This window comes from Mesocricetus auratus, unplaced genomic scaffold (assembly GCF_017639785.1).
Source record: "Mesocricetus auratus isolate SY011 unplaced genomic scaffold, BCM_Maur_2.0 Super-Scaffold_100008, whole genome shotgun sequence".
NCBI classification, from domain to species: Eukaryota; Metazoa; Chordata; class Mammalia; order Rodentia; family Cricetidae; genus Mesocricetus; species Mesocricetus auratus.
The window spans coordinates 8485198-8498999 of record NW_024429192.1 but is presented as its reverse complement, the minus strand read 5'-3'; the positions used below and the strand labels follow the sequence as shown (position 1 = coordinate 8498999).

Here is a 13802-nt window from a genome sequence, read left to right as displayed (position 1 = left end):
GCCTTTATATTCTCATATGTCAAAGTCTAGGCTCTAAAGCTATCATTTCTAGTGCTTAATCCCTACTGATATCATCTCCTCCTTCACTCACAGCCTCTTTGTTTTTCAACTTTCAGGAGATGATGAGATTAGAGGTCATGCCCAACTATGCACTACTCTCTGTACTGTTGACATATACAGATGCTCTTTGCTTTCTATCCATTTAATAAATCTGTGCAATCTGATATCATCATGTGTTGCTCACTTTATTATTATGTCACTCATACTTGTTGTCCTTATGATTTGGAAGACTTAAAAAGATCAGTATGATTTTTCAGTTGAATTTGGGTATATACACTTTTGAATTAGTTTGCTTTTCTTTACTCAACAGTTGTCAATTCTAGGAAGATCATCATTCATGTCCAAACAGCAGAGTTCAACTAGAATATGAATTTTCTGAGATTAAAGTACAGGAATTTCTGATGAGCAGGCAAACAGAGCAATTAGGATGGGTCTAGAAATGTGAACACCCAGAATAAGATATTTTATAATTTACAAGATGAAGTCTATACACACTCAAAATATTAAGTCTAGTATTTGAATGTAGATTTTCAATCAGGAGAAAGTAGCTTTGAACAAGTCTCAGGGCAGACAGATGTTAACTTATTGTTGTCATGCCTCCTGTGGTTGGCTAATGACACCTGTATCTCATTCATCCCCCATAAGGACAATGGCAATCATCTTGGTTCATGATGTACTAGGAGCCTCCTGACACATCCCAGGCTCAACTCCAATCAACCAAAGGATAGGTCAGTTTCTATGAAGAGGTTTAATTTACTAGTGTTCCTCTGTGTCTCAAAGAGAGTTGGGTACAATTTATGTGACATAATAACTTAAAGAAGATTGAATATTACATGTATCACCGGTATTCAAGGGGGTAAAAGGGAAAAAGTCACGCAAAATATTCATTTTTAATGAACTACCCATATGCTGTATTCTAAAGTCATTTGGTCCATTTGTAAATTGGACCTTGCTGTTGGGAGTGCCAACTTGTACACCTACTGTGGAAATCAGTATGGATATTCCTCGGGAAAATGGGAATCAGTCTACCACAAGATCCAGCATTTCCACTCTTAGGCATATACCCAAAAGATTCACATTCATACAAGAAGGATATCTGCTCCACTTTGTTTATAGCAGCACTATTTGTAATAGCCAGAACCTGGAAGCAACCTAAATGCTCCTCAACCGAAGGGTAGATAAAGAAAATGTGGTAAATTTACACAATTGAGTACTACTCAGCAGAAAAAAAAAATGAAATCTTGAAATTTACAGGCAAATGGATGGCACTAGAAGAAAGCATCCTGAGAGAGGTAATCCAGTCACAAAAAGACATTCATGGTAGGTACTCACTCATATATGGATTTTATACATGGGTCAGGGAAGTGTCAGTCTTCAAGACCACTGCCAGAGATTCAGGGAAACAAGGACCCTAAGAGAGATATGCATGGTATCCTAGAGAAGGTGGAATGAGGCAAGATCTCCTGAGAAGATTAGGAGAAATTGGGGGTGAGGGGAAAGGGAACCAGGAAAAAGAGAGGAGGAGAAAAGTAGGTGAGAGGAGGACATGAGGGAGCAGGAAGGTTGAGTTGGGGGAAGAATAGAGGAGAGCAGAATGATAGATACCATAATAGAAGGTGTCCTTCTAGGTTTGAGGGGAGTTCTGGCAATAGTGAGACCTCCAGAGATCTACAAGGATGACACCAACTGGCAAACTAAGCAGTAGTGGAGAGACTACTTTAAATGTCCCTTCCTGATAATGATTTTGATGACTGTATTACATACAATCCTAGAACCTCCGTCCAGTGACAGACACAAGCAGAAGCAGACACCCACAACTAAACACAACTGAACACCTGGAACACAGTGACAGAGAGGGCAGAGTGATGAGCAAAGGGGTCAAGACCGGGCTGGTGAAACCCAGAGAAACAGCCGACCTGAACAAAGGGAAGACCGTGGACCCCAGACTGATGGCTGAGAGGCCAGCATGGGACTGATCCAGACTCCCTGAATGTGGGTGTCAGTGAGGAGACCTAGGCACTCTATGGGGATTTGGGGTAGTAGATAAGTATTTATCCCTGGCACAGAATGAGGGATGCTCTCTCCATCTGGACACTTGGGGGAGGGCCTGGGTCCTCCCCAGAACAAAATGACAGATTCTAGAGATCCCCCATGGAGGACCTTACCCTCACTGGGGAATGGAGTGGGGATTCGCTGGGGGTTAGGGGTGCTGGAGAGGGGAAGTGGGCATGGAAGGGAGGGAGAGGGATCTGGGACTAACATGGGAAGCAAGCTTGTTTCTAATTTAAATATATAATAATTAAGTGTTAAAAAAAGAGGCAGTATTATGCAGTGTGGCCTAGAGTCACGTCTTCTTTATGAAGATGTGATGATGCTATGGCTGGATTATGGTGGAGGCCCCACAGTTGCATTTATTTACATTAAAGGCTGCCTCTTCTATTCTGTTTTTATTTTTCATTGAGCTTTGGACCATTTTACGCCAATGTCAGGCTGTTTTTTATTATTATGGCTTGATGGCATAATTTTAGATTGGTTATGTTGATACATCTTTTTTGTTCAAATTTACTTTGTCTTTTCTTAGTTACATCTCTATACAAATTTTGATTTTGATTTGACTGTGTCTGTAAAGAATGGCCCTAGAATTTGAATTATGATTTCATTGAATGCACTGATAACTTTTGGTAAGAAGAACCTTTTTGACAACGTGGTTGTGTTTTTTCAATCCAAGAGCATGTAAATTCTTTTCCTCTTCTATACTCTTCTTTAACTTATGTATTTTTAAGTTAATGTTTTCATTGTAGAAGTCTTTCCTTGTTTATGTTGATTTTATGTATATTTCTGTGGTTGTGAAGACTGGTTACTTGTTATGTTTTAAATGTGTTCTATCATGGGTATACAGGTAGGCTACTGATATTTTATTAGGCTAAATTTTATTTAGCCACATTTCTGAAATTACTTCCCTTGGATGTCTCATATGTAGAGAATCATATTATCTGAATAGAGGGATAGATTGCCTCCTTGTCTTGTTGTTTGCATCCTTTTATTTATTTTTATCTTCTTATCACTCTGAAACTGTAAATACTATATTGAATGGGAGTGAAGGAATAGACACCTTTCTCTTTTCCTGACCTAAATGAACACTTTCCATCACTCTCTATTAAACAGGCAGTTACAACTGCAGCTGAAGACTCTAGTGGCAGCTAAGGTGGCTGCAAAGCAGAGAAGAACAGGTATTTATGCTTTAGTGTCCCTACTTGAATGCCAGATGTAGGGTTAATCTAATTAATCTTAATGAATAAAAACCCGGAGTAAGATACCAGGGCAAAACCCTGAAAGATCAGTGAACCTGAAGCAGCCATCAGTTGCTTCCTACCCCCCTCTGTTCCTCCATTCTAAAGAGCTGATATCCTCACTCAAACCCACCTCTCACTTCCGGTTTCCTCTCTGTACAGTACTCCATACCTTAATGGTTAACTTGTGGCTAACCCACCCTCTCACAACAAGCAAACTTTATTTGTCAGAATACAAATAAGATATCTTGAAAATAACAAATAATAAAATATAATATTTTCAAATGAAAATTTACCAAAGGCATACTAGCATTACTGACATGAAATGAAAAGTGCAATTTCTTTCTTTTTTTTTTTTTTTTTTTTTTGATTTTTCGAGACAGGGTTTCTCTGTATCGTTTTGGAGGCTGTCGGCCTCGAACTCACAGAGATCTGCCTGCCTCTCCCTCCCGAGTGCTGGGATTAAAGGCGTGTGCCACCACCCCCCGACTAAAAGTGCAATTTCTTAAACCATGTGTCTTAATTCCATGTTAGACCGTAAATGGCCACATGAACCACACCATCGTGCACATTGGCTCTTCAATTTTCTTCTTAAAGAAAAAGCTTATTTTGGGGATTTTTTTTGGTATTAAAAAGTTAAGAGTTTCAAAAGTTTTCAAGTAAATTCAAAGGGTTATTACAGTTCAAATTTATTTTCTAAATCTCTAAGAGTTAGAGTGATTTAGAGCTAAAATATTTAGGGGAGAAATCATACCCAATTTCATTAATCCTAACAGAGACTGGTGGATCTCAGTAAGTTAGTTGTTTTCTAAATTCTAGAGCTACAGCGAACAAGATGATGGTGGCTCATGCCTTTAATCCCAACATCAAGGCACTAAAGTCAGGAAAGGCTCCTAATTGCTATGTTTGCATATTATGGAAATCACATATCATAGTTGCAGATTAGCATAAAAACCCTCTACAAGGTTACTAGAAAGTCAGCTAATGTCTACTGGTAACAGGATCAAAGAGCAGCTTTTGCAACTGCTGATAAGAGCTTCTCCGTGCATGCCACCTTGGCCAGTATTGAACCAGATGATGCAGTAATTAGTGATACCATATTTATTGTTGAATTGGCAGCTGGAGGCTTTTCATAAAGCAAACAGGAGTTCACCAACATTTGCTTGTTGGATTCCATTGCAAATGTTTTCCATATATGTAGAGAAAAAATATTCTCTCTTTGAGATGAGGTATTCAGGACCTTATACTCAGCTATTGCCAACCACACTAGGGTTATAGGGCACCCATTCAATGCTGTATTGACTCTGTTTTAGGCAGAATTATTCTCAGGCTTAGCCAAGGAAGGAAAGGTATTACAGAGGAACAGACACCTATCTGAATTCCTTTGTCATCACAATGTGGCAGCAAAGGGGTTCATGCCTTCCCACAGTGAGCACTGAGGAAATAGCTCTGTCGCCTGCAATCCTCATCTCTAAACCACTTGCCAGACCCCCAATATGGGCAACTCTTGTATTTTGGGAACAAAGAGAATGGTCACAAATTTGGCTCAGTCATTTTTTACTGATGTTCATCAACCACTGATGGAACCAAAATGAATAGGAAGTGGCAGCCTATAGCCTGGAGAATGAAGGGCCAACAGTGAGGAAGGATCCACAAAATCAGCATAACACACTGAGCTAATGGCAGCACTTTTGGCTATAAGAACAACAAGAAAACAAAAGGAAAGTCTCTATTCTCTCCAGTTCCCAGTGCATGCATTTGCGATGGTATCGGTTTGTGGTCATCAAAACAGAAAACCACTAACTGGCAGATAAATGGCAAAGATATCTGGTCATGGAAAGCATGAATGGAAATGGAACACCCTAGCAAAGATGCTAAATTTTATGTAGCTCATACGAGAAACACAGAAAAAATGACATAAAATAATGGAAATAGTGAACAAAGTGGCATCATGCTTAATTAAGACTAGAACATTAAAACTTGCCAGGGAACAAATCCAAAACAAATCAACTAAAATGACAGATGACACATTATAAAAAGTTTAAAGTTTACCTGTAACACTGTAAATAAAGGGAAATGGGGAACCAAATTAAATCAGGACAATTCTATGAAAGTAACTACTTTAAGGAATCCATACCCAGGAAGAGGTTCTCACCTTCAATGCCAACACTTGGGAGGCAGAAGCAAGCATATAAGAATTACAGTAATTTAAACTTACAACCTACCTGTAAAAGGCAGGCTAAAATTCAAAGTCAATTTCCTTTGTGATCTAAAGATAACTACTCTTAAAAATATAATACACAAGTGTGTGTGTGTGTGTGTGTGTGTGTGTGTGTGTGTGTGTGTGAGTGTGTGCATATAAAGAGAAAGCGGGATATAGGTACATTTATCCATAAATACTTAAGGTGTATTTCATTTCAAAATTTCAGAATTTTTTTTAATGTAACGTGATACTTTTCTGTTGTCAAAATCGTTTTGCCCTAGGAAAGATATAACCTGCTCCCCATAAAATGAACTCCCCTAATTTACTGTTAGGGCAGGGTCCTTTGTATGCCTTTCTGAGTTAGCAGGTTTTCACAACAACGTTTGGCTCCTGAATCTTTATTGGTAAAGTTGAATGGCTGAGATTTTGTTAAAAACAACAACACGCAAATGTACCTAATGTCATGAAATGAGTACTACAAACTTTACAATCAAAAGCTGACTGCAACAGAGTGGTGTGTTGACTGGGTGAGGTCCATAGGCAAGATGTTTTCCTTTGCTTTCCATATGGGAATGCACTATGCTGAGGTAGCTATGACCTGATCCTCATTCTCCTCCCTCCAGATCCTGCTGTGGAACTTCTAAAGTCTGAGTACCTTAACCCTGTCCCCCAGTCCAGGTATTATATTATATTATATCAACTGCCCAGGCTCAGCCTTACCCCTTCCTTGGTTCATGACTTCTCCATGACTAGAATTGCAGCCTGTATGCTCCTGCCCCTAGTCAGCTATGAAATGTTCCGTGAGACTAGAACTCCCTTTGGATTGGTTTGATGTACTAAGGCACTATATGCTAGAGTTTTTGGGTCAGCATTCTTTTCCTGGTTCCTATTTCAAACAAACTACACCCAACACTTTGACTTTGACAATTTGACTAAAACAACAAAACAAAGACTTAGCATTGCTTCTAAGTTGGCAAAAGATAAGTTGGAGAAGCATCTGAAGGTTGCCCTGATTCCTAGACTCAGTTATTACCACCCAAGATCATTGTGATATCCTTTAAAATGTTTTGAGAAGATAGGCAGGAATAGTGCCTAATCTCTGGGTGGCAGAGATACTAGCATTATAAATAAAAAGAAGTACCTGTCTTGAGAGACTTTGAAAGCTGACTTTCTTCTTGTTTGAAAATATTCACATACTAGAATTAATAATTGTTTCTAAAAACTACATAACCTCACAAAGTATATATACTCTTGATGGATAATTTTCTAGGTCTGTATGTCAATACTAGGCAATTCACGTGTCTATGAGTCTTTCTAATTTCATTTTTGAAATTGTTGATTACTACAAAAAAGGAACATGCCCCAAACCAAATTAATTTCTCTCAAACTCAAGTGGCATACAATGTTTATCCTTAACTAAGTCCCAGATATAAATGCAAACATAACAGCAATATAACAACAGGATGAACAAAGTATTAAGGCCTAAGATTGCTCAATTTTATTGGATTAAAATTTCAGATTCCAAACATGTTTGCAGGAATATCAAATAGCAGAATATCAATAGCACAAAATGTCAGTTATAATATGGGATTACACATTAATCTAAGATTCCAACAGAAGTTGAGAATGAAAGAATTGTTAGTGGAAAGACAAAAAATTAATGGTAGATGAATATAATAGATTCTCTACATGACAGATTGAATTTGGTTTTAATGTTATAAAAATATGGAGACTTAACAGTTGAATTCTAGAACTCAGTGCCAAAGACTGATCTATAACAAGAAGGTTGGAATGTAGTAGAAGCTAAGCATGCAGGATAGTAGAATCTGGGCCCATACCACAAATAAGGGAAGCCCGAGACTCCACAATTCAGATATCTGAAGCCACTGGGTCCACACCCAACTGAATAGCAGCTTCTAGATCCATAGCCCAGGGAACGGCAGCTGCTGGATCCAAAGCCCAGAGACCCAGCATATGTCCCCTGGCAGGGACTGCAAGGTGTGAAGCTCCTGGGGTAGTAGCAGGCTGTTTGGCAGGGGCTGGGCACCACACAGGATCTCTGGCAACTGGAGGGCTCAATGCAGGTCTCCTGACAGCCACTGCTGAGAGAGGATCGCAGCTGGCAGGTGCTGGGAGAGCAGCTGGTGGTGGTGTAGACCAGGTTGCTGGGGTAGGAAGAACCACAGGAGGAACCTGAGGAGGGCAGGCAGGTCCTAAGGGAGTGGGAGGAGAAGTTGGCAGAGCTGCAGCTGCAGGTCATGTTGAGAGGAGATGCGAGCTCAGCTGGATGCAACAGGGAGATTCTGAGTTTGGATGTCACCCTGTGGAGAGCTGGGTTTATATACTCTCAGCAACAGGTGTGGCACCCAACAGTCTCATCCTTGATGTATTTGTGTGCTTCCTGGTTTACAAATGTGCAGTTGCATGCAAATAGTTTTCTGAACAATGTTTTTATGGGTGTAGCAAATTTTCTTATGGTTACAACAAAGAGCTATTGCTATGTCATAGATGAAATGACTGTTTTACACTGATGCTTATTCAGTGTATCCAGGAAAATCTCTCCTTTTCCTCTTGGTCTAATTATTATGTGATCGTGGCAATGTTCTGAAGAACACTCATTTCTTCCATAATTAACGATGAGAGGGATTCACTCTTTCCGTTGATGAACTGGAGACATCAGTTGGGTTCCCTTTGAAACCTATTGAAGATCACCGTACCTTTTTTCATCAGTTCTCTTCTTTGTGGATGGGTAGCAATTCCCATGCACTTCTCCTCCACTGGTGAGGACAGAGTATGAGCAAAGTAAATGGAATAAGATTGACCCTAAAGGAGAGAGAGAAAAGCAGTGACTGAAGCTGTGATTAGAGCAAAGACAGGACTAAGGCAGAGTCACAAGAGCAGGGCATTTTGACCTTCATGAATAGAGTCAAAGATATGAGAGAAGTAAACCATTTCATACCTTGTGTATCTGAAAAGTGTCCTGAGGTGATACAGTGATAGCATCTGAGTGTGTGTCACCATGGACTAGTCAATTTGAAAAATTTCAAACACAGGAAACCCAGCTGACAATTTTCCTATACCCTGTGGAGTCTGTAGAAACCTCCATTTACATTAACAGCACCCAGGTGGTGACTGACTCTAAGGAAAGTAACTCTAGGGAAACACAGAGAGGCTGTATGGCTCCTAGGGACTGATCTTTTCCTTGACTCCAGTTTTAGGGGAGATTCTGAAGATAAAAATCAAGTTGAGATAGTCTCAACATATCTAGTCTTATACAGCTTTGAAAATAAAAATGATTTTTGGTAGATATCAAAGAAGCCTGACAAATATTTAGTCTTCAACATGTCAAAAAGGGTTGAGAAAGAAAGCATTTAAATTGTTTACTTATTTGTAAAGTCTCAGAGTTTTACTTTGGAAGCTATCTGCAGAATACTTCTAAATAATATCTACTATACTCATCTCTATTGCTCTCACACTTTCCAATGCATACATACAAGTGTAAAAATAATATGGAAAGGCTGGTGTGAAAAAATAGAGCTTAATATTAACAGATGAAAGGATATGTTGATGAGTCAATGTGATGCATATGTTTTTTTTTGTTTGTTTCTTTTAAACCATGTCCTTTCATGGCAATGCATTGTTTTATATATATATATATATACCTGAAATTGAGAGTAAAGTACTGCCATATATTCAAATTATAAATTAAAAGCCAATGGAACCAAGACTTATTAATGATAGAACAGACAGTGATGAAAGTATTTACTAGAAGCTACAGAAAACCTTAGTTCTCAACATTAATTGGGTTACACATTTTTTTCTCATTTACTATTTGTCATGTTAATTCTTGGAATGGTGCCATTTAGCTGGAAGTAATATTAAGTAACATTTAGTGATATTATCAGGCCGTGTATCCTTTATCATCACTTTGACAACAGTCGAAAGTTTTGGATAGATTTATTAGAATCCTGTGAACCAGATTGTGAAACCAGTTGTTGGAATTCTGTGTTTGAGAAACTTCCTATGTCGAATAGGAAGTTTATAACCTTACCCTACGTGATATTCTTTGCTACTAATAGACTGGTGTGTTATTTGCTATGGAGTAAGGATGTTTCATTTCTTCATTAGGTAAAGGTGCAAAAAGTATTATTGGTAAGGCTGAGAACTATTTAAAACAGCTATGTTGCTATGCATAAATTGATACATCAACACATTCTCTCATCTGCTAAGATCAACTGATAATTTTAAAAACATTATTTTATTTTTATTCTTGGCAAGTGTACACTGTTTAATGAGAAGAGGGCCAAAGTTGGTCTAAGTAGACATTATTCAGACATAGTCTATGCAAGCTCCAAAATGAAACTCTTACTATTTCTTTCTTTTAATTATTGAATTAATTTATTATTTTAAAATATTCACGTAATGTATTTTTAACACTTTCTTGTCTCCCAGCTGATAGTAGATCCTCCCTATTCCTCCAACTTTATTTTTCCTTTCTATCTATCACTCAAAATATAAATGTAAACAAAAACCCAAAGTATGTATGCAACTGAAAAAATTATCTTGAACCTCTACTAAACATAGTCATGAAAACACATCCAGTTTTAAAAACCAGATTTTGTTTTTGAAGAATATAAGTATGATTTGATATATTCAGCTTTTGCACATTGTTTTTCATTTCCAAAATCTTCCCTTTGAGAGGATTCTGGACAAAGTGACAAAGTCAGAGACCTAACTAGTAAAGTGATTGTGACTCAGCCTCACTTCTGTCACCTGTGATCACAAAAACTCCAGTCTTTGTCCTCCTCTCCTGTATTCCTTGGTTCCATCCCATTAGATTTTCCTTGACTCACATTGTTTCCTTGATCCTAGAACTAAGTGACAGAGGGAAAGCCATGCAGTCCACATGGAGTGTTGGAAAACGAGAAGATCTACATCTAGAGGGTTTCATCGGAAATGTAAAAATGATTCGATTCCAATCCATTAACAAGAAGAGCAGCAAATTACTGTCATACCACACACTGTGAAGAAAGGCATTTTCCTCGTACCATCCTATGACAAAACACATAAAAGTTATGACAAGGTAAAAAGGCGGGATTTCTTTGCAGGACATGATAAAATGGTCATTAGTGTACAACAGTGATGGCATGTCTGGCATATCAGTAGCTCATCATCTTTTATTTAAATAAAATGACAACACCCATAATCATGATGGGGAGAAAACTATGAAAATGAACTGCAATTACAGAGATTACCGAGTTCCACATTTGCAAACCAGGAAGCACACAAATGCATCAAGGATGAGAATGTTGGGTGCCACACCTGTTGCTGAGACTTTATAAACCCAGCTCTCCACAGGGAGACATCCAAATTCAGAATCTCCCTGTTGCTTCCAGCTGAGCTCACATCGTTTCTCAACATGGCTTGCTCTTCCCATTCTCTGAGGTGCTGCCTGCCCTCCTCAGGTTCCTCCTGTGGCTCTTCCTACCCCAGCAACCTGGTCTACACCACCACCAGCTGCTCTCCCAGCTCCTGCCAGCTGCGATCCTCTCTCATCAGTGGCTGTCAGGAGACCTGCTTTGAGCCCACCAGCTTCCAGAGGCCCTGTGTGGTGTCCAGTCCTTGCCAGACAGCCTGCTACTACCCCAGGAGCTTCACACCTTGCAGTCCCTGCCAGGGGACATTTGCTGGGTCTCTGAGCTTTGGATCCAGCATCTGCCATTCCCTGGGCTATGGATCTAGAAGCTGTTACTCAGTGGGTTGTGGACCCAGTGCCTTCAGATCTCTGAATTGCGGAGTCACTGGCTTCCCTTCTCTGGGTTATGGGTACAGATATTATTACCCAAGCTACTTGGTGTCTCGTTCCTGCCAACCTTGTTTCAGACCAATCTGTGGATCAGGTCTTTATGGAATTAGTTGTTAAGCCTTTATATTCTCATATGTCAAAGTCTATGCTCTAAAGCTATTGTTTTACTGTTTAATCCCTACTGATATCATAGCATCCTTCCACTAACAGCTTCTTCCTTCTTCAACTTCAGCAGCTGGTGAGATTAGAGGTCATGCCCAACTATGCACTACTCTCTGTACTGTTGACATATACAGATGCTATTTGCTTTCTATCCATTTAATAAATCTGTGCAATCTGATATCATCATGTGTTGCTCACTTTATTATCATATCACTCATACTTAATGCCCTTATGGTTTGGAAGACTTATGAAGATCAGTATGATTCTTCAGCTGAATTTGGGTATATATGCTTTTGGATTAATTTGCTTTTCTTTACTCAACAGCTGTCAATTCTAGGAAGATCATCATTCATGTCCAAACAACAGAGGTCAACTAGAGTGTGAATTGCCAGAGACTAAAGTACAGAAATTTCTGATGAGCAGGGAAACAGAGCAATTAGGATGGGTCTAGAAATGTGAACACCCAGAATAAGATATTTCATAATTTACAAGATGAAGTCTGTACATAGGCAAAATATTAAGTCTAGTATTTGAATGTAGATTTTCAATCAGGAGAAAGTAGATTTCAACAGCTCTCAGGACAGACAGCCATTAATGTATTGGTGTACATAACTCCTGTGGTTTCCTAATGACACCTGACTCTCATTCTCCCCCATAAGGACAATGACAATCATCTTGGTTCATGAGGTAATAGGAGCTTCCTGACACATCCCAGGCTCAACTCCAATCAACAAAAACATAGGTTGATATTTTCTATTAAGCGGTTAAATTTACTAATCTCCCTCTGTGTCTCAAGGAGAGTTGGGTACAATTTATGTGACACAATGTCTTAAAGAAGATTGAATATTACATGTATCACAGGTATTCAAAGGGGTAAAAAGGAAAAAATCATTCAAAGTATTCATTTTTAATGAACCACCAGAATTCTGTATTCTAGAATCATTTGGTCCATTTGTAAAGAATCTTTTAATCATCCACTCCTATGTCTGACAGAGGGAAGGACAATTTTTTCCTTACCTTCCATCTTTTATTAGTTGATGTTCATAATTTTCTACACTTTCATAACTGTTAAAGCTAGAAATGACAGAGGATTCTTCCTTGCTAATTTTGAGAAAAAAAGGTATGCACCCAAATATGTACTGAGTATATATCCATAATAAATGTAAATCAAAACAAAAAAATCAGTGCAGCTAATGAGATAGGTGTAATATAGTAAATTAATTCATATGAAGTGATTTCCAGAATAGTAGAAGCCCCACGGAATTTTGGGACTAAGGGTTGCAAGTATATTTTTGCAATCTTAAGAAGTTATACCAGGATTGGATATAAAAACTTTGACAAACTTCAAACCCATTTTCTACTTTATTGTTGTCGTGTCTGAAATACATTTTTTTTCTTACACATCTAATGGTTCCATGAGAATTCTTTGTCTAGTATTACCTTGGTACATGTAGCATGCTATCATGGATGATCACACACAGGTCATGGCATATAGTGTTATGGGAGATTTACTCAACCTCTATAAAAAAGTATAAAATATAATGATGCAATGAAAAATGGTGAAGGCAATAATTTGATAATGATATAATATATATATATTTGGTGATTGTAAATGTATTTCATCACAGGATTCTCACTTTATTTTATTTACAATGATATCATGTGTACTGGTTGCTTTTACATCACTGTAACAGTAGTACAAATTTTAAGAGAGTGTGTATACTCAGGATGGGTACTGATCTGCTGCCCAAGGCTCAATAGATGGATGACACTAGAAGAAACCATCCTGAGTGAGGTAACCCAGTCACAAAAAGAGAAACATGGCATGTACTCTCTCATATATGGATTTTAGACAAAGAGAGCCTGCTTGAGGAGCCTTCTGGAAGCCACCGATGGGTCTATGTGTCATCAGTCCTGACACCCTTGCCAAATTCTCGGATACAGGCTGCACAGTGGGAACGGCATTTGGGGACAGAGCAGACCACCCAATATGATTTGTTCCCATTCCCTTCCTCTTACCTGCACACTTTGTGATTCCATTCTGTTTACAACTGAGTAATCTCCCACTGGGTATAAGCACTACATTTTTGCATCATTTGATAGACATCTTGATTTATTTCATTTCCTACCAGCTATGAATGAAGCTGCATGGAAAATATATGGGAAAGCATCTCTGTTGTGGGATATTTTCTCCAGAAGGTATGTCCATGAATGATTATAGCTAGGTTTTCTCTTTCCAGTTTTTGAGAAATCACCAGAACAATTCCCACAGTGGTTGCAC

At 38.6% G+C, this 13802-nt stretch overlaps 2 protein-coding genes across 2 annotated transcripts; one reads left to right on the top strand and one right to left on the bottom strand.

The window, feature by feature from the left end:
• Window positions 1-7300: 7300 nt before the first annotated feature.
• On the bottom strand, window positions 7301-7813 carry LOC101834188 (keratin-associated protein 13-1-like). The gene has a single exon (XM_040750288.1). It carries the CDS (start codon window positions 7811-7813, stop codon window positions 7301-7303), a length of 513 nt encoding a protein of 170 aa, XP_040606222.1.
• A 3159-nt stretch (window positions 7814-10972) lies between these two features.
• LOC101833936 (keratin-associated protein 13-1-like) lies at window positions 10973-11476 on the top strand. The gene has a single exon (XM_005073910.1). The coding sequence runs from the start codon at window positions 10973-10975 to the stop codon at window positions 11474-11476; it is 504 nt and encodes a 167-aa protein (XP_005073967.1).
• Window positions 11477-13802: the final 2326 nt, after the last annotated feature.

Coding starts and splice junctions, on each gene's coding strand:
- LOC101834188 (XM_040750288.1), bottom strand. CDS start 7,813: ATGACCTGCAGCTGCAGCTCTGCCAACTTCTCCTCCCACTCCCTTAGG.
- LOC101833936 (XM_005073910.1), top strand. CDS start 10,973: ATGGCTTGCTCTTCCCATTCTCTGAGGTGCTGCCTGCCCTCCTCAGGT.